Below are 19,055 nucleotides of genomic sequence, written 5' to 3'. Positions count from 1 at the left end.
CAATAAATTAATTTGTGCCCTAGAAATAGTGCCATACACTTGAACTTCCTATCCTCACTGTCAGGTCTCATTCCCTTTGGCCAGTCCTGCAAACTGATGTCTTTATAACATGACTCGTTGGGCACAAATGAAATTAAGTTGGTGTCTTCCACTTAATTTACAGCAATCTATCAACATCTCTTTAGATGTTGTAATTTGATAATGGATCTCAGTGGTGTAGCTTCATGGATAAGCAGTGCACATATATAAGCATGAGATGCATATAACTGATAGTGTTAAAGAAAGAAATGCATTAGTGCACTGAGGTGTTTTGGCATGACAGACTTATAGACCCATTTAAAAATAATGCTATTATTCATTTACCAGAATAAATTTGGAAATAACTAATGTTATCTTAGTTATATCCTACTTCGCCTTCTATAGTGGTGTAGGTAAACACCTTCCAGGATATGATATTCCTCAAGCCCTTTCAGTGGTCTGTGATGTCCAGACAATACCTGAAAAGGCATTTTCTATCCCAATAATGGGAATATAAAGTGTATTGAATTCACTGCACAAGAATATCTAGCCTTATATATTAAACAGAACAGAGTACACTCTAGTATTAACCCCATCCTATTCTGACAGCCTAGTCAGTATTATACCTGCTTCATTTAAAACACAAAGGCCTTTACTTCTAAACTTTTTTGTCAGTAAACTCCTTGGAATAACTTTTAATTCCATATTGGCTCATTGCCTGGACCTTGGAGCTGTTGGGTCCTCTTGTAATATGGATTATAATAAACACCCAACATGCCATATGATGTCACTTGTATTTTTGTAGGGATTCAAAGTACACCTTCAGCCTCCCTAAGTTTCTTAAATCAAGTAACCTCAGTACCTGTTTCCACTCCAAAACTTTTCATGTCACCCCATTTGAAAGAAACTAATATACATGTATTAATATTTAATATAATGTAAACATTATAATTGTATTGCTAATTGGTAATTATTTATTCGCTGATTAGATCCTTATAATTATATTATACTCACTCCACTGACACCACTGCCATGACCAAGTAGATCTGCCCTGCACACCTCCTGCAGAGCCAGATTAGGAAGTGCTGTGGCAGGAGCATACACCCTTGCTGCAGCCCTTTCCAGTCTGACCCTGTTAAGTCTCCCAGAAACAGAGGTGCTCAGGACAGATGAAACAGTTCTGCACACATCTGTTTTCAAGAAGCAGGACAACTGAACTGAGAAATGGCTACAGCAAAAAGGTGCAGTGCCTGAATTGCATTATGGAGGCATGCAAGGAAGTTCTACCTGGTGCCAGTGGCATTTATCTCCTCCAAGTTGCCGCTGCTGCAGGATGAAACTGTCCTGCATACCTGTTTTCAAGATCCACATCAGAGATGAACTGGGAAGAGCTGCAGCTGAAACAGCATGCCTGCTTGCATAATGTCATGCAAGCAACACAACTTTCTGTTGTCATTGTTTCTCAGTTCAGAGAATTTTACTCTCTGGCAGTGGTAGCAAGGCCAGCATCATGGTAGGTTCTCATGGCACCCTGGGATGCTGCATATCCCAGTTTGGAACCATTGCTATAGGTCCTCTTGTAATGTGAATAATAGAGCCCTGCTAATTAAATACTGTACAATGTTCTTTTTTCTATAGGTCTTGAAACACAAACTTCAGCCTCCCTAGATTTCACAAGTCAAGTAACTTCAGCACCTATTTTCACATTGCAAGGTAAATACACTTTAGGCTCTCTATAGACCATTAATCCTTGAGGATAATAAGCACCTTGCTAAATAGATACCATACAATGGTCTCTTTTCCCCCCCCCCCCCCCCCCCGTAGGTCTTAAACCTACACCTTCAACTTCCCTATATTTTACAAGTGATGGGACCTCGGCACCTGCATCTACCATACAAGGTAGGAATAATGCAGACTTATTCTATAGTCTGAAGTGTAACAAAAGTTACGTATGTAGACACTCAGTACTTTATCAGCGGTCACCAGTATAGTCATGGCAGACTGTCGTCTTGTCATCTGACTCCATTAGTGTTGCTATGGGTTTAGGTGTTGTCAGTCGCATCAAGCTCCCTTCCTTAGGATGGCCTGTGAGTGAGCTATCAGGATACCATTTGTGATGCTGTCCCCTTGTGCTTATAGAAAAAAGGCTTTGGCTCTTAGTGATAGATTTTGGCCAGGGATATTGTCTACAAACAAGCCTAAACACTATCCATGACCAGCTAGTCTGTGGTGCTAGGCAGGTCATATGCAGGCATGGTATAGGCATTGACATAACCCCTAGGACCAGTACAAAGTACTAAGGGTTCCCGGTTCCCTTTTTATTCACTAATCAAAACAGATGCTAATGCTTACCAATTATTAAAACATTTAGGTGGCATCATCCACATCCTACTTCTCACTAATTAATGTAAACTTCCCATCAGATAGGGATACTTTGGTCTTTGTTTTGGTGTTTTATATTTGTTTTATTAATTCACTTTCTATCTATCAGCCTTAGAGGTTCCTTTAAAACTAATGAACTACTTTCCCAACGTTTGTGCAAGCCATATATGGTATGCCTAGTTTTTGTATTTGTTTTGAGCCTACTTGGGTTCATGCTGTTAGCAGGGCCTCTGTATGATTTCTGTATGCAATGACCAGTGGTTGTATTAATTCATATTCTAGTGAGGCATACAAGGACTTGTTTTGTGGGTAGGAGGAAAGGGGTTTGTGAAAGAGCACTCATTCTAAATTAAAACAATAGCTATGTTTCCATTTTCCACTGTTATACATGAGAGTTTAAGAATAAAATGATGTGAAAAATGCTGCTCTGCTCTTATAATATATTCTTATTGTGATGTCATGCACCCTTCTGGCAGCCCGGCCTGTCGGGGTATGGCTCCTCCCCTCAACTTGCCTGTCATGACATTGATGTTAAAACTTACTATGATGGTGGTCTTCAATGGAGATCTTTCCCGGGGGGCCCTCCCAATGGATGGCGGTACTTACGATCATAGGGTGCGATGTTCCACGGGGCTTCGCCTCCCCTACACCCCGTCCACTCATCAACCGGTTGGATACATGTTGATGATGGTCTCTGGGCCCATAGGATGGCTGAGGGCCTGTCTACCTGGGTCCAGTTGCTCTTCCTCCCCTCTCAGGGTTCATTTTTATTTTGAAGAAAATAGTCCCCTGAGTAGGAGGGAGTTATAGGGCTGCCTCCCTTATCCCTGCCCCCTCTAGGGGTCTCAGATGCCCCTTCCCTCCTACTGTATGCAGGGAGCTCACCTGCCTCCTTGGTCTCAGCTTCTTCCGGGGGATGTGGAGGTCCCCCTGCTTTGCCTCCTGTAGGAGGCTTAAAGTTCTCCTTCGTGCTGCCTGTGAGAGCCACACAGGCTGGGTTGCTTCCTCCCCATGCCAGAGCCTGCCTAATGAGCTACCAGCCCTCTCTCTCTCTCTGCCCCTGATCTGGCGGGCTTTTAAACTTTCCTGCAGTGGCTGGTACAGCCAATGGGATTGGCTCAGCTGTTTCCCATGCCGGAAACAGCTGATTAAACAGCCAGCATAATGCTGGTTTGTGCGGCTGTGGCCGCAGGTGCGGCTCCTGCTCTGGCTGCCCTGCAGGAGGTGAGTTAGCCCTACCAAGGGCCTGCTCCCGGGGTATAGGGCCTGTGGGGTTCACTCTCTCCCCTTTGGGAGCCTGTGGTGGTGCCTAGCCGCCACACTTATGTTTCAGGATATATGCATTAGGAGTATGCAAAACGGGCCATATTTGATTCAGATCCTGATTCAGTCTAAATTGGGGACAGTGATTTGGATCACTGTCCCAATTTGATTTGGCCGAAACCAAATCTGAAGATCTGATGCTGATTCAGAGATTCGGCAATAGACATAGCTTTAAATGTTTTTTCTGTGTACCTTGAGGTACCAGGCAACCAGCCATGGGGGAGGACCCCTGGTGCCCCCCCAGGCCCAGGAGGTACCAGTCACTGAGCCGGGAAGGCAGAGAGGGACCCCTGTACACTCCCCAGTGGACCCAGACATGAACCAGAAGTGCTTCTGGTCCACTTCCAGGTCTGCTGCTGAGTATGCTGGAGAGTCCCCCATGCTGCTGTGAGATGCTCCATCTGCCCCAGCATCTTGGCATTTATGAGCTGCCTGCTACTTTGAGATACATAGAAAAAACATTTTAAAGCAGTGTCTGTCCAAATCGTCAAATCTCTCCGAATAGATTCGGAGGTTTTGGTTCAATTCAGAGAGATTAAAGGGTCTCCTGATTCAATTCAGATTTGGAGATTTGGCCACCAAATCGGGTTGAATCTCTGCCAAATCAAATTAGTGACTGAAGCTTTGCACAGCCCTAATATGCATTAGTTTCTGAAAGTGGATTTACTTAAATATCCCCTGCCCGACATTATATATACGTACACACACACACACACACACACACACACACACACACACACACACACACACGAGATGGTATATGGAAATGGAATCGCATTACAGCTAGAAAAAAATGAAACTAAGTATCAGAGCAACAGAACATACGCACAGTACAGTAGTAAATAACAAATTTACAAAGTATGACTGTGCTTTTTTCTCTCTTCTGTCTGTGGCAGACCCAGTGGGGATTTGCTGACAGTGGAGTTTGCACGGTGAAGTGTGACTTACTTGGAAGTATAAAGTTTTAATCCCACTCTCCTGGAGGGATTAACTTGCAACATATATCTGTTGTACACCTGACAACACTACAACAGATTAATCTGAAGTAGACTAAGTTCTAAGCCTCTCACCTTGCAAGTGCACACAGAAGTGACAATTTTTGCCTGATCTGGTCCCTGAAAGTGCTCTACAGCCAAACAAAAATGCACAGCTGCAGACAATTTTAAAAGGGCCTGATCCTGTGAAAATCTGAAGTATCGCTGCATGTAGGTTCAGGTGAAGATGCTCCAAAAGTTACTTCAGTAACTTGTGTCTGCATGTAAAGCTGACTGCAGCTCAGCACTACTCTGGTGCTATCTTCAGAATGGGAGGCGGGGAAGGGAGTGGGGAGAGTTTGATCTGGGATTTTTCAGCTAGAACTGGAGGGTGGGGCAGGTAGATTGGAGCCCCATGAGGTGGGGGTGCTCTAATCTACCCATTCCACTCTCCAGCGCTGGCTGGGGAACCCCCAAAATGAGCTCCCTCTGCTTCCTTTCCCCCCTCCCATTCTGAAAACAGCATCAGGGCTGGGAGTGGAAAGGAACATTGCTAGGGGAAACCAGCTGCAGGTTGACAGCCAGCAGCTGGATTCCTCAACCCCTGGGACACGGGAACACAACAGCAACTTCTGTTGGTTTTGGGGGATTGTTGTAACTCATGGCGCTTACTGGAAAGTGCCATGAGATAAAACAGGGAGCTGGTCTTCTGTCTGAGCCTTGAATGTGTTTTGGTGGGATTTCAAAAGAGAGAGGTTGTATCGGCTAGTAATTGTGGGGAGGAGGAGGTGGGGATGCTTTTTCCAGTCTCCCTGGAAAAAGCATCCCCTTGCCCCTTCCAAACACTGCCTTTTTAGAGGATATTTCCATTTTGAGGCCTAGTTGTTTGCCCTTTCCTAAAGGGCTGGTAGCTTGTAAATTCCAAGATTAGGCAAGTTTTTGTTTTGTTTTTTTTTCCTTCCCCATCTACTCAGTCTCATAGTCCAAAGTTGTACAAACAGCTCCAGTATTTTAAAGATGAACTACATGCAGTAAAGCAGGACTGCCTAACTGGTGGCCCACGGGCCACATGTGGCTGCTGCAGCCAGGATCTCTAGGTGTTCTCTGTCCCTTCCCACCCCGCTCCCCGCCTCCCTCCCCCCCCGCACACGCATCTTCCTAAGCTTTTGCTTCCTTCTCCCAGTCCAGGGGCAGGGGTTCCACCCACAGCAGTGGGGAAGCCTGTGGCATGGTGCAATGGGAGAGCTGAGTGGTCACACATGTGCAGGTTGAAGCAGTGTGCATGTGCGTGTTGGAGGCTGCCCATGCATGGGGCAGTGTCTGACCCCCAGCCACTTAGAAGTTGGACATCCCTATAGTAAAAATTTAATTCCTAAGAGTATGGAGAAGACTTAATGCTACACCTTACTCCTAATCCCCATCTTCCTGATAATACCACCATAGGCATGGCTCACAGATGACAATGCATTTATATATTCTAATATTGACTTGCAAACAGTGTCTGTATGTTTTAGCATGTGCCTTCAGTCAGCTTAAACTTCTAAGAAGGGGATTATGTGCAAATGCCAAGCATTGCTTGCTTCTGGTTTTTAAGTTTACTCTCTTGGGTAAATTTACTCTATTCTGGTCATGTGTTACTCTTATCTACTGTTTCCATAATTCCACAGTTCATTTCTTTTAATTACAGCTGTCACAATCAAATGCAACACAGGTTTTCAGAAGGCAGAGATTTATGAAGGCTGTTAATTGGTTATCATGGCATACACCATACTTAGTTCTATATTTCCTTGTAATATCAAGCTCATTGTCTTCCTTGAAGAGAAATGTCTTACTTGGGATAAACAGCCTTTTTGGGCTGTGTAACTTCTGTTTGAAGTGAGCAGGAATTCTCTTTATTGCAAAGGTGATTAGGGCCCTAAATTATGTGAATGTCCCTCTAGCAGCTTTACACTCACAAACTTAAATCTGATAGGAACGGACCACTCCAATTGATTCTGGTATGCATCACATAGGATACATATGCTCTACAGTTAGGGTTCTATAAAATGCAGCCCAACAGATCAATACAAAAACACTGGCAACGTGAATAGTGAGGAAGAAAAGTATTGCAAACTACACACTGGAGGGAAGAAAATAGTGCAAAAACTCTGTTGGCAACATACACACAATAAGATGGTTCTATCATCTGGGTTACACAGGAACAGGCAGAGAGCTGCTGAATAAAATGAGTCTTCTATCTTGCCTTATATTACACAAGTATAAGGGAGCTGAGCAGTTAATGCTAATACTATACTACCAACATAATTGAGTTGCCAGCTTAGCAGGAACATGTGTTGTAAAGAGTTCAGAAAACATGGGTGAAAAAGTTGTGGTGTAATCAGAACCTCCACACGGCTGGTCCCCTGGGACCAGGTCAGGAAACAGCTGTGTGGTAACTGAATCAAAGGAATCGGTTACAGTTGCATGTAGAGCACGGCCTTTGAATTGTGAAGTGTTCTGCATTAACACCACTTCATCCTCTCTAATTCCCTCATCTCTTTCCACATCCATGTCACCCTTTCCTCTGGGAAGCAGCTGAGTTAGGAAGTGTAGAGGATTTGCCCTCTAAATCTTCATAAGTACAAAAGTTGTTTGATTTAGCTTCTCTTATTTCATGTATTCTTAATGGAAATCCACAAGACAGCTGGGATGAAGGAAGTGATACAAGTGAACACAAATAGATTGGGGAAGGCAGAACAAGACCTCTTGAAAGTGCAGCCTGCTCTTCACTTAGCTGCTTTATTAATCCCTCAAGTGTAACACCAGAGATGCCTAGATTTTGAGAGTTAGGTAATAGCTTTGTCTCTCCTTCTTATGCTTGCACCAGTTCTTAGATTGCACAGTGCAGACAGGTGTCAGGAAGGTTTGACTTTCTTTAACAAGTCTGAAAGAAACCTGGGTAAATAGAGGTTTTGGGAAGACTATTTGCTTTATGTCAGAGTTTGAATGTCTGATTTAAATAGCTGGTTCAGGATATGCTTAGGAATACTAAGCATTTTGCTTGATTCTTTCTGAAATCTTAAATGAGTAGAGGTAGTATTGGATTTCAGAAGGGATTCCTGAACTCTCACACCCTTTAAAATATCTGCTCACTGGAGCTGGAAAAAATAAGGGCTTCATATTATTTTCAAAACCCAGCTAGACAAAGCTTTCACTGGCATGATCTAGTTGGGACTTTCAGCAGGGGGTCGGACTAGATGACCTCCTGAGGTCCCTTCCAGTCCTGACTTTCTGTGATAGAAGTTCAAGTACCCTTTTCCACAATTTTACCTGTGTTTGCACTCATCTTTTACTGGCTTCATGTTTAAACAAGACCCAACATTCAATCCAAAGCATCCAGACTTCAGATGAAATTTTCAGGTGTAGTTTGGGTCAAATTGAGACTAGTTTCCCTAGAGAGTTTCACAAACCAAGTCAATTACAGTCCTTCTGCATTCCTAGTTCACAGCAAAATCACTTTCGAGTTTTATGCTGAAATACCCATTTGTTCCTTAAGTTTGTTTGTCTGTGAATTAACCACAACTACTGCTACTAAATAGGGAAATCATGAGCATTTTGTCCTGTCATGGAACAATGCCATGGGAAAGGGAAATGGCAATATTTCTGTAGAGCAACTTTTGCAAAGTGTTCCTCTTCCAACAGGCCAGCTTAATCCTACAACAGACACACAAGGTCATGGCAATTCTACATCTTCAAGCGAGACGGCAACACCCTCCAGTAAGTAAATGACACACACACTTTTAGATTAATTTTTTGTTTGGTAAGATCTTAACCAATAAGTTACCCAGAACTTTTCATGAGCTTTATATGGCATGCTAGAATCTACATGCATATACAAGCAGTACAGATTGACCTCACACAGTGTTGTAACTAAGACAGGGAAACCCACGCAGCAACCCCAGGTGCTGACTTGGGAGGGAACAGAAAAATAACATCTGCCCCAGCAGCTGCACATCCATGCCAGCAGTTTCAGCAGCCAGAAGTCCCTCCCCCTCCATCCCAGCCACCCTTCCAGTGCCAGGCTGCTTTATTACACCTCTGACCTTGCGTTGTGCTTCAGATTCAGAGGGGACTAGGTATTCTCTGTAATGGCAGATGGTAACTGAGTCTTCATTGTCCCTTCAGTTTAGTCTTTTTTTTTCTGTAGAGAGAGTCATGAGTGCGGTAGGAGGCTTAAGGATATGGAAAATGGTTTGATACCTTAATGTAGCTGTCACTGGCCAGCAGCTGATAATAATTTTCAGTCATTACTCTGAGGCTACAAACAAACAGACATCATCATTTGTCATGGGAGGAATCATTAGCAGTTTCATTCAGATGTCCATATCTATTGTCCCAGGATAAACCCTAAAAAGGTTTACGTGATATCAAGGGTTAGCTCTTGTTTGCAATGTCCCTGTGCTGGGACATCACAAGTTTGTCTGAGTGGTTGTTCCAGGATTGCATCACTGAATCGACGGCAGAAAGCCAGTCATTCAGCCACTCACTAAACCGGGATTGGAAGGGCAATGTGTATACACACCCATCCCGGGACTCTTCCACTCTAGGATAAACACAGGCACAGCTTGTCTCAGGAAAAATGCAACATCTTATCCTACCTGGGAAAGACTTCATAGTGCACACCCATTTACTTAAGCCAACCAGTCTTCAAGTACTGGTTTTTGTTTTTGTTTTTTCATGATTGCTAGCTCTTTAAAGTTGAAGTGTGAAAGCCTGCCTTATAGCTGTAAGAAGAAAATTCTCTGTGAGAAATTATTCTCTGTGTAATGGTCCACAGATAATATATTAACATATGATCAAACAAATGTCAATAGCTCAGTCCATCCTTCCTTCTGAAACACATCTTCAATGATTACATTATATTATAATGCAAAGTCTCATATGGAGTAATACACTGTGCCATATTCTTGATTGGAATTGCTAATATGAGCACCCCTGTTGCCCACAGGTTTATTTCATCACACTTAGACATATGTAACAAGCTTAAAAAATGGTTTGTAAAAATAAATAAATTTAATCTCCACCAGAGATGTACAGATGGCAAATAAATCCAAATCGGCCCTAATCTATTGCTTTCAGAGTTTTGGAATAAAATATCAATATCTGCAAGTTTTAGATGGAGCTAAATTGATATCTCTTGTGCAATATTAGACATACTCTATGTTGTGAAGCAAATAGCATTATATTTTGTGGCTGGTCACCCCACTACAGAACACAATCATTGGTCCCCAGGGAATATTAGAGACTGGGGTTTGGTATGGCTAATCTCCACTGATAATCAGATCTCAAGTTGATTTTGCCATTCCTACCTCTGCCTTACTAATATTCAGAAAAATGTTGGACTTAAACTTTGTGAAAGAAAGACAGATATGGTAGCTTTTCCTCTCAAATGGTAATCCAGATTCCATAGCTGTTTAACCTTTAGGCTAGGGACAGAAGTTGCACATAAACCAGTTTAAGTGATAAGAAACTGGTTTAAACCTGTAACAGAACAAAAGGTCAGTGCACATAAACCAGTTTCAAAATGGCTGAAACTGGTTTCAGATAAACCTGGTTGAATGTAGTATCAGACTTAACTGATCTGGGTCAAACTAGTTTATGAAACTTCTGTCCCAGACCTCTTCCTGGTTCAAGTTAAATCACAGCAGTCCCCTAGCATCCCAGAATGTTTTGCAACCCTGGTTTGGGCTGTGCTGTCTTCTCCAGAGAACAAGGCTGACCCCACCCCTCTGCTCCCTAGCTGGGGCAATGAGGGCTGGCTGACAAGGGGGTGGGAGGGCAAGCCCAGCTGGGGATGCAGCCCAGTCTGCAAGGCAGGGGAGGACTAACCCCCACAAGCAAACCCTGGCTAAGGTCTGGGGCCAGGGAGGGGGGTTAAATACCCCTTCCCCTGATCAAACTTATTGCTGGCTGCAGCTGTGGACTACAAATGCCAGAGGCACCCAGAAGCAGAAAGAGGAAGTGGTGAGCAACCCTGCAGAGTCTTGCTGCTGTGACTTTGGGCAAGAAGCAGCACATTCCAGAAACCTTTGGGGACAGCAGGAAGAGAAAGCAAACACACAGCCCATACTGGAGGTGCCAGAGAGGCGTGTTTATAGCATCCCACAGCTTCTGCAGGCATAAGCTACTGCAGGCATGTGGCTGTATTTCCTGAATCTCTATTCACTTCTATTTCAGTTTAATCTCTGCAGTTTAGACTAATGTGCAAAGACTGAACCAATTCAGCCTCAGGCTTTTTGACTGTTTGTACTTAGCCTTGAAGGCAATAAGTGTTCACATTAGGTTTGTGGATCCCTGGCTAGGCACTCGAGGGAAGTTATCCCTCCTTGAGGGCGTGTGTCAGTAGATACAAGGTGAACTTCAATGTGCAGATGTGTTATGGAAGGACTTGAGTCAGCGGCAAAATTGAAACTAAAAATGTTTAGTAGCATAGTGATAACATTAAACTATATCATGGGTAAAACCATTATAAAATTACTTAGTAGAGAAAGCAAAGAGAAGCTATGAATTCATGAAACCTATATGGTAAAAAGCCTAGTAGCAGTGTGTTGACCTATGGCATAAATATAGAATATGAAACTAAAATGTTGTGAGAGAGCTGTATTGAGTATTTTTGTTCTTAAAAAAAGTCACTCGATCTTGGTAACAGAATGATCTCCTAATATTTCCTGTCTTTGTTATGGTTTATGTGCATTTACATTTCAAGTTCTTTAAGGCAGACTGTGCATCATTGTGCTAGACACTGTACTAACGCAATTGGGATTAATCTCATTTGGGATTGATTATATGCTGAATTAATGCAAACAATAAATCCAAAAATAAGTAGGTAGGGCTTTTTGGTATTAAATAGCTACAAATTTTCACTGGGCAGAGGTGTTATAAAAATCCAGCAATAAACACTCATCCTTTCTGGAACTGAGCATTTAACGTGTTTGAGTAAAAGAAGGACCATGACCTTCTATCCGAAGCTGGAGCTGATGTTTTTCTTTTAAGACTGTCACAATGTTTGACTCATTAAAAGTCAAACAAATTACCTCATTTTGTAGAAATTCATTGAGAGAGTTAATATTGTACCTTATTTTCTCACGTGCTTTACACCCCCCAGATGAAATGCACCTTGTTTGTTGGACGGCAGAATGTAGAAAAAAGCTTTTTCCAGAGTCGTAGTCAACTGGACATAAGGAAAAACTTCTTTACTCTCTGAGCCCCGATTGCCTGGAGCAGGCTCCCTCCAGAGGTGGTGCAAGCACCTAGTCTGGACTCCCTTAAGAAGCTTTTGGACACTTATCTTGCTGAGATCCTTTGACCCTAGCTGACTTCCTGCCCCTGGGGCAGGAGGCTGGACTCGATCTTCCGATGTCCCTTCCAGCCCTAATGTCTATGAAACTGTGTAACATAAAGTGTTCAGGAAGCACGGTATCCCAGGAGTCTGGGTGGGGCAGCAGGGACTTTCTGGTGTGATAGAACGGTCACAACACTAGGCCCCAGGGCAGTAGCAACAAGATTGTCACTTCTTTACTAATAAAAAGTTCTTTATATAAGATGCTGTGAATAATAAAGTGTTGTTTCCACACCACAAGCCTCATCAAGATACTACAGAGTGCATTCAGCAGCTCATTTACCCAGCTCAGTTGCTTTTCAACCAAAAGCCACCAGTGGCTGAAAGAGTTAACACTGGACTCTTCCCCTACAGTTTGCAGCCCCAGGGAAAAGTGGCAGCTATGACTTGCGGCTCTATTCCACCCTGCTTCTATTCCAGAGAGGAAAATTTAGCTTCCCTGCTTAAGACGCGCACCCCAATTTTGGAGGGTTGATTTGATGGGGGAGGGAAGGGTGCATGTGGTATGTGAATAAATACAGCATTTTCTGCTTGTTTTAGCAATGGCATTTACATTTGGGTATATTAGATTTAAGTACCCACCATGGTACCAGTGTTTTTCTGTTATGTCTATTATTTCATTTGCTACTAGTAACAGAGGAGAGGAAGTGCCATTAAGTACCAATGCTAATGCTGAGGTAGCAATAACAGCTTGTAAAATGTCATTTGGAAATTTATTGTTTTATACAGGAAGAAATGCCTCTACTGCAACCCAACAAAGCTTCATGAGTATGACCCATCCTAGTCAAAATATAACCCCACCTCATGGTAAGTGCTGTCAGTTCTCATACAAATGTAGTAATCTGGTTAAGTATTGTAGGTGATCATTTCGAAAAAGCCATGAACTAGAGGGACTGGTATAGAAAAAAAACTAAAAATGTCCTAAGGCAATACCAGTCATGAGAACACATATTATTTAGCTATTTTTGTAAGAGTGGGAAGGGAAAGGAACTGTTTACAAGCAAACAAAGGATGGTATTTGTGGTGTAGACCCAGTACTTGGAGTTAGAAGGCTGGGGTTATATTACTGGATTTGCTGTCGGACTCCATTTGACTCTAGGAAGTAACCTGATTTCTCTTGGTTTCCATTACTCCATCTATATAGAGCAGGTGGAATGCTCTCTCTTTCACAGAAGTGCTGTGCCATTGTTTTTTCACCAACGTTGTTCTACTTGATTTTTATAAAGGCTTGCTTTTATCCAGTGTATCATGGATCAAAATTTTGTTCAGATATTGATGTGTGTCTATATACTAGATTTAGATTCTGGCATCTGATTTTCAGTCTGTCATTAGGTTCTATAAATTAGATTGAAAACTGATTTCTAAATACTTTTAGTAATAAAAGTGAGCAGGCTGTTAATACATTGGTGTTAATATCTTCTAGGTAATTTATCCTCCACCACAGTAGCCAGCCTAACTTCATTTACTAGATGGGAAAACCTATCTACAATAAAGAATTCGGACAATAATATGGGTAAATCCAACTTCTATGCTTTGTGTATTTTTCCACTGTCAGATTATATAAATTCAAACTGCATTCATGTTATCATAGTTGCCTTTACGTTGGGCAGTTGTGTTTAATCTGAGGTTTGAGATTGAGGTACCATTGTAGCTATCATCCAAACTACTAGTCCAAAAATATGGAAATGAAAAATGTATTTTTGTGGACTTTCACTCACGCCAAAGATGCAAGATATTTTTTTTTTTCAGCTCAGTAGAGGAAAGGTAGTATTAAGTTAAAAATAGAGCTGCTGTGCCTGATTGTGAGCTTTTGACTCAGATTGTCTGAGCAGTTATAAACGTTGTTCAATTAACTCCAATGGACTAGAGAAATGCTCAGTAACAAGGGGTACATCCAGATAAGTGTGCCTATTTAAAATTAGCAGTGGCACAAATTTGCTTTTTGGTGCTGTTCATGCCCCTGTGCTTGTTTTGGTGGAGGTCAAAATATCCCCCTTCAAAGAACAAATGTTCCCCCACTCCTTTCAAGCCCTGCCATGCTGGAGGAGCTAGGGGAGAATTAAAGGAGGGAAGACACTCTGGACAGCAGCCAAAGTGTCTGTCTGGAGAACCCAGCCTCTGTCTGTTGGCACATGCACAATGCAGGCTCCAGAAGCCACTTTTTTGCTGCAGATGTTTGTGATACTGGGAGTTCCTGGTATAAAATTTTGATGCCACGCTGCAAATTTCCAGGTGATTTATGGCACCTCAAACAGCTTTGAGGTGCCACAAACCACATGTGCGTGCATGTCTGGAGGTGCCCAAGGGCTGTGAAAACTGAAGCTAAGCAATTTAACACTGTGCTTAAAAATTGCTACATTTCTTTACCACTGAGTCCAAAATTTTACTAAATAGTGCCAGTGCTCTGCATTCTAGTGTGACTTTAAGTTGTTTTAGCCTTCAGTCTGTACTGCCGGGGTGGGGGGAGGGGGAAGCTTAGCATTAAACTGAGGAGCTAGTATCTTTGATAAATATATTTCCATCTATGAGAAGTCTTGTAAATTTAGCTAATGCATCCAAATATCCTTTCGTAGGAAACCAAAATATTGAGTAAGTTCTTGGAGAACTATCCCTAGTTCAGAAAACTGAACAAATTCTTCCAGAGCATGATGTCTGTTTAGAAAATGTCAAAATGGATTGGTATGGGCCAGATGCAAAAATTGATACAGATGTTGGCTCTGGGAACACATTTCTCTTGGTTTCTCAATCTCATAGCATCTCCAAAGCTGAATGGGGGGAAGGGGAAGGGGCATGCAAGTCTCAGTTATTTCAACCTAAGTGCTTATTTCAACCTAAGAAAATACCTTGGTAAGTACTCTGACCTTTAGAAGTAGGGAATGCTTCAAATGGAATTGTAATCTTAGCACCAATTAAAATTAAACCACTTCAGTATCTAAATCCTAATTTAGAAATGTACGTTTAGACACCTAAATGTAAAGGTGCTGGAAATTCCACATAAGTTTGGGGCTACTGTGCATACATGTATGGAACGTTGCCTGATTAATTAAATCAAGTAGAAATTATTTTCCTTTGTCTCTTACTAACTGGAATTTGAATTATTTCTCCCTATGTCTTCTTCAGGCACTGTGAAGAATAACAGCAATAACCAGTTCCCTTGGCCAGCGGTTATGACAATTCTACTTCTGTTTTGTACTTTTATAATAATTTTAGGGGTCAGAAAATGGTGTCAGTACCAAAGAGAAATGTAAGTATTAATGGGAGAAAAGGAAAGAGAATAATACAGAAGAATGTGTGAGTGCAGATCCATATTTTTAAGTTCAAGATAAGACTTTTAATATGTGAACACTCATATTCACTTATTTATACTTGCATTCTATTCTATATAGTATATGTATGTATCTTCATATATCCACATGTGATATATTTCATCAGCGTTCCCTCTAAGCCGTGTGGTGTGCGCAGCCACGTAGGCACACTCATGCTATGCTGCCAGGTGCGCCTGCACAGCTGTGGACACCTCGCAGCTTAGAGGGAATGCTGCTCTCCATATATCTGTACATGAATATGCATATCCATATATGCATAGATGGGAAAACAACATGGGGCCTTTTTCAAGTACCTCAATATATAAAGTTGCTTTTTCATAAATAGATGTGAAATATGTCATTGACATTTTCTTGCATTCAACACAAATGTGTTCCCACTAACCCTTTGTATATGAGACCCTAGTTTTGTGGTAGGAGGTTTAAGGACATAGAAAACTAACTCAGTTCCTCTAGACTAGGGACAGAAATTGCATATAAACAGGCATAAGGGATCAGAAACTGGTTCAAATCTGTAACACAACAAGTTCAGTGCACATAAACTGCTTTCAAAATGGTATAACCTGGTTAAGATAAACCTGGATGGATGTAGTATCAGATTTAACTGGTTTAGGCTAAATCAGTTTTTTGAACTTCTTTGATCTTCACAGTCAAGTCAAATCATAGTTCCCCATCATCCCAGGATGCCTTGCACCTCTTCTGCAAACAGCCCCTCACAGTGTGGATGGGCTAGACTTAGCCCAAGTTGTCTGCTCCAAGTGAGCAGGGAGGCATGATCTATTATCCTCCAACGTCTGGCCTGAGCCACTGCAGACATATGGCTGCATTTTTGGTATCAAAAGAGAATGTCTGTTTAGTTGTTTATTGGTTCAATCTATGCAGCTTAGACTAACCTACAAATACTGTATCAATACCAAAAATGTTTAAAGAAATATAGGTATGAAAAATCCTTTAAAATGTACCCTGGTTTTGTGGAATTTGCAGCTGTTTGAGAATTTAGAACCTGGGGTTTTGCTTTATTCTAGCTCTACATAGATGTGCTTGGATACATGCCTGCCTAAGTATGTTAATTTTTTTGTGCCTCATGAGTTCTTATATTTTCAAACACTCTTTTTATTTTAGTATGAACAGACCTCCATCTTTCAAGCCACCACCACCTCCAATAAAGTATATGTCCATGCAAGACTCAGATGGAAGTACACCAACCTGCCATGAACTGGAAACCCTGTAACAGTCTTTGTATAGTGTCACAGTACAATACTGAATCTCTTACGCTTCAGAAAATTCCTTGCAGGAGTTGTGTCCATGACCCATTTTCAACTGATGGGAGAATCAGAAGCAAAGCACTCCTGAGTATACTTATCTCATCCCTTTTAGATGTGCAATATAAGTTGACAGACTGAAGTCTAACTGTAGCATGTTGGATATTACAACTGCTGAACTGGAAATGGATGATCAACTGGGAATTTACTTTCTTAATTAAGGGAGTAGATCAGTTTTTGTGTCACTTTATCAGTCTGTATAGAAAAAAATGTTCAAAACCTTTTTGTTCCAATATGCCTATAATCTTGATACCTTTTTAAGCATATCTCAGCTGCAATTACTCTAACAGCCTTAGCAAAAGTTCACAAGTACAATGCCTTTATAATTTTTACAATATAAAAATTGATAGAGGATTATGCACCTGGGTCAGAGTAGTCAAATCTGAAATATATTATTAGCATGCATGTGGGGAAGTATTGTACATCTTTCATCACTGACATCTGACATGGACTCAAATGAAAAGTCTGAAGGCTGCTCTTCAGTCCTGATTATATCTGCTGAGGCCTGGCTGTATTGTGTGAGAATGCCAGGAGGAGGAGATGTCAGGGTGTTTAGGAATTCAGTGGAAGGGAGACCTGAGGACTCAAATGTATATTAATCCAAAGGGATGATGACAGAAATAACAACTGCTTCTAAGGATATTAGCAGTTTGGGGGAGGGGAAAAAACTGTTCATAGAAAAAGTTGCTTCAATTTTCTTGAATTCATTTCCATCATAATAGGAGTTGAGGTGAGAGGCCCGGGTTGGCTGCTAAACATTAGCCAGATCCTTTTGTGCTTGAGTTCTATTTATTTTAAACATTGAAAGATAGTTTACACACTGGAAAATAAGTTTGATTGGAAATGTTCCAGTAATGTTATAGAAATGTCATTGAGATTAATAATAATACTTCATGAGGATCCAAATCCACAAAAAATGTGATTGTGTGAGATTTGGCAATGAAGTTCTGGTCTAATGAAGGGATATCACCAAAACTTCCTTGTGTGTACGTATATATATCACATCTATAGTCAGATTGGAAGAGGAGTAGCAAGATACTGTAATGGGTTACAGATAATACTATGTTCCTTGTGGCATTTAGTGACAAGTGTTAAAAAGGAAACAAAATGTAATATGGCATCTTGAAAAGTCTGTTGAAAAGTTATGTTCTTAATGATCTATTGCCAGATGAACTTTAAATCCATTATTTCTTTAACAGAATCGGAGGTGTTTATAGCAAACATTTTCTTCACAAAGTACTGTAAAAGTATTACACCCCGGAAGAGCATCACTTTTTTACAAATATAAATCTACCTGTAGTGTAGTACATGATGGAGCTGAGCTGTTAATTCTCCATTTACATGATAATTCAAGGGGAAAAGATTGAGGAGGCTACAGAAAGGAAAATAAGAACTGAAATCAGAATTGAGCTAGAATGCTGTTGTAAACTTTGAAAGGTCTCAGTCAGAGGAAGATTTTTGTCTGGATTCAGAGGGAAGTTGGTGACCTTCTTAATTGACCTAAACATTTATTTTACCGCTGGTGTCTTTGGAAGTTTGAGCCCAAACCTAAGGATTTTAGGGTTTCTTTTTTTTCTTTTTTTATCACCCATCACTGATGTACAGAGAAGCAACCCTGGGAAACACAACCACATAGCGGTATACTTGGATGACCTTATGGAATCCTATTCTCGTCTTTCTTTCCTTGGTTGATGGAGAATTTGTTTCAGGAATTAGTTCTGTTTAAATCATCCTTGTAGAAATACTTTCCTCAAGAGCAGGGGCTTGTAACTGCATCTCAAAGTGGTCAGTTTCTAATCTTTCATGCAGCTGTTTGCATTATCAACTTCCTTTAAACCTGGGATGTTCTGCCTTCATCTCCTGTGAACTTTGTCTTGGGCCCTGTGAGCTGTGTTGTCCCAAAACATGCAGCAGTTTAGGCAAGCTATGGATGAAAAAAATGGTCACTACTGTAAATAGGTGAGCTCAGGCAGTTGCCTCTAGAGGTCATGGATGTACTTGACAGTCTAGGTCTTGATCATAGTCCAATAATCTTGACTTGTAAAATATAGCTAAATCACGCTATGAAGCACTGAATGGAAGTATCCCAGATTGACAGTGTGGTAACAAAAATAGAATTAACCCATGCTACTTTTAGTTTTAACTCCAATAGCTTGATATTTTTCTTTTCACCTTTTTCATTATCTTATTTTTGAGACTTAATCTGTCTTGCACAGAAGAAATTGGCATATCTACTAACTGGAGATAAGAGAATGTATATGCATTTGGTTTAGGTTACAGTGATATTTTTTTTTTTTCTTCCCCCCCCCCATGGAGTCATTGCCCTCATAATTTG

General features: G+C 41.3%; 1 protein-coding gene across 6 annotated transcripts in view; it reads left to right on the top strand.

The window, feature by feature from the left end:
- The window catches only part of CD96 (CD96 molecule), a 49,067-nt gene extending 30,783 nt beyond the window's left edge, over positions 1 to 18,284 (top strand). For 2 of the 6 annotated variants that reach the window (XM_006032500.3, XM_014524119.2), the window contains 6 exons: positions 1,657 to 1,731; positions 8,379 to 8,453; positions 12,805 to 12,882; positions 13,499 to 13,588; positions 15,196 to 15,319; positions 16,521 to 18,284. In XM_006032500.3, the coding sequence (XP_006032562.1) occupies positions 1,657 to 1,731; positions 8,379 to 8,453; positions 12,805 to 12,882; positions 13,499 to 13,588; positions 15,196 to 15,319; positions 16,521 to 16,629 (551 nt within the window). In that variant the 3' untranslated portion in view covers positions 16,630 to 18,284. The remainder of the gene's footprint in view (positions 1 to 1,656; positions 1,732 to 8,378; positions 8,454 to 12,804; positions 12,883 to 13,498; positions 13,589 to 15,195; positions 15,320 to 16,520) is intronic. The other 4 variants (XM_014524122.2, XM_014524120.2, XM_014524121.2 and 1 more) reach the window with 3 other exon arrangements.
- The last annotated feature ends 771 nt before the right edge of the window (positions 18,285 to 19,055 follow it).

The sequence above is a fragment of the Alligator sinensis genome, unplaced genomic scaffold (genome assembly GCF_000455745.1).
Source record: "Alligator sinensis unplaced genomic scaffold, ASM45574v1 scaffold359_1, whole genome shotgun sequence".
Lineage (NCBI taxonomy): Eukaryota > Metazoa > Chordata > Crocodylia > Alligatoridae > Alligator > Alligator sinensis.
The sequence above is the reverse complement of the archived record's forward strand: the minus strand, read 5'-3'. Positions and strand labels throughout refer to the sequence as shown.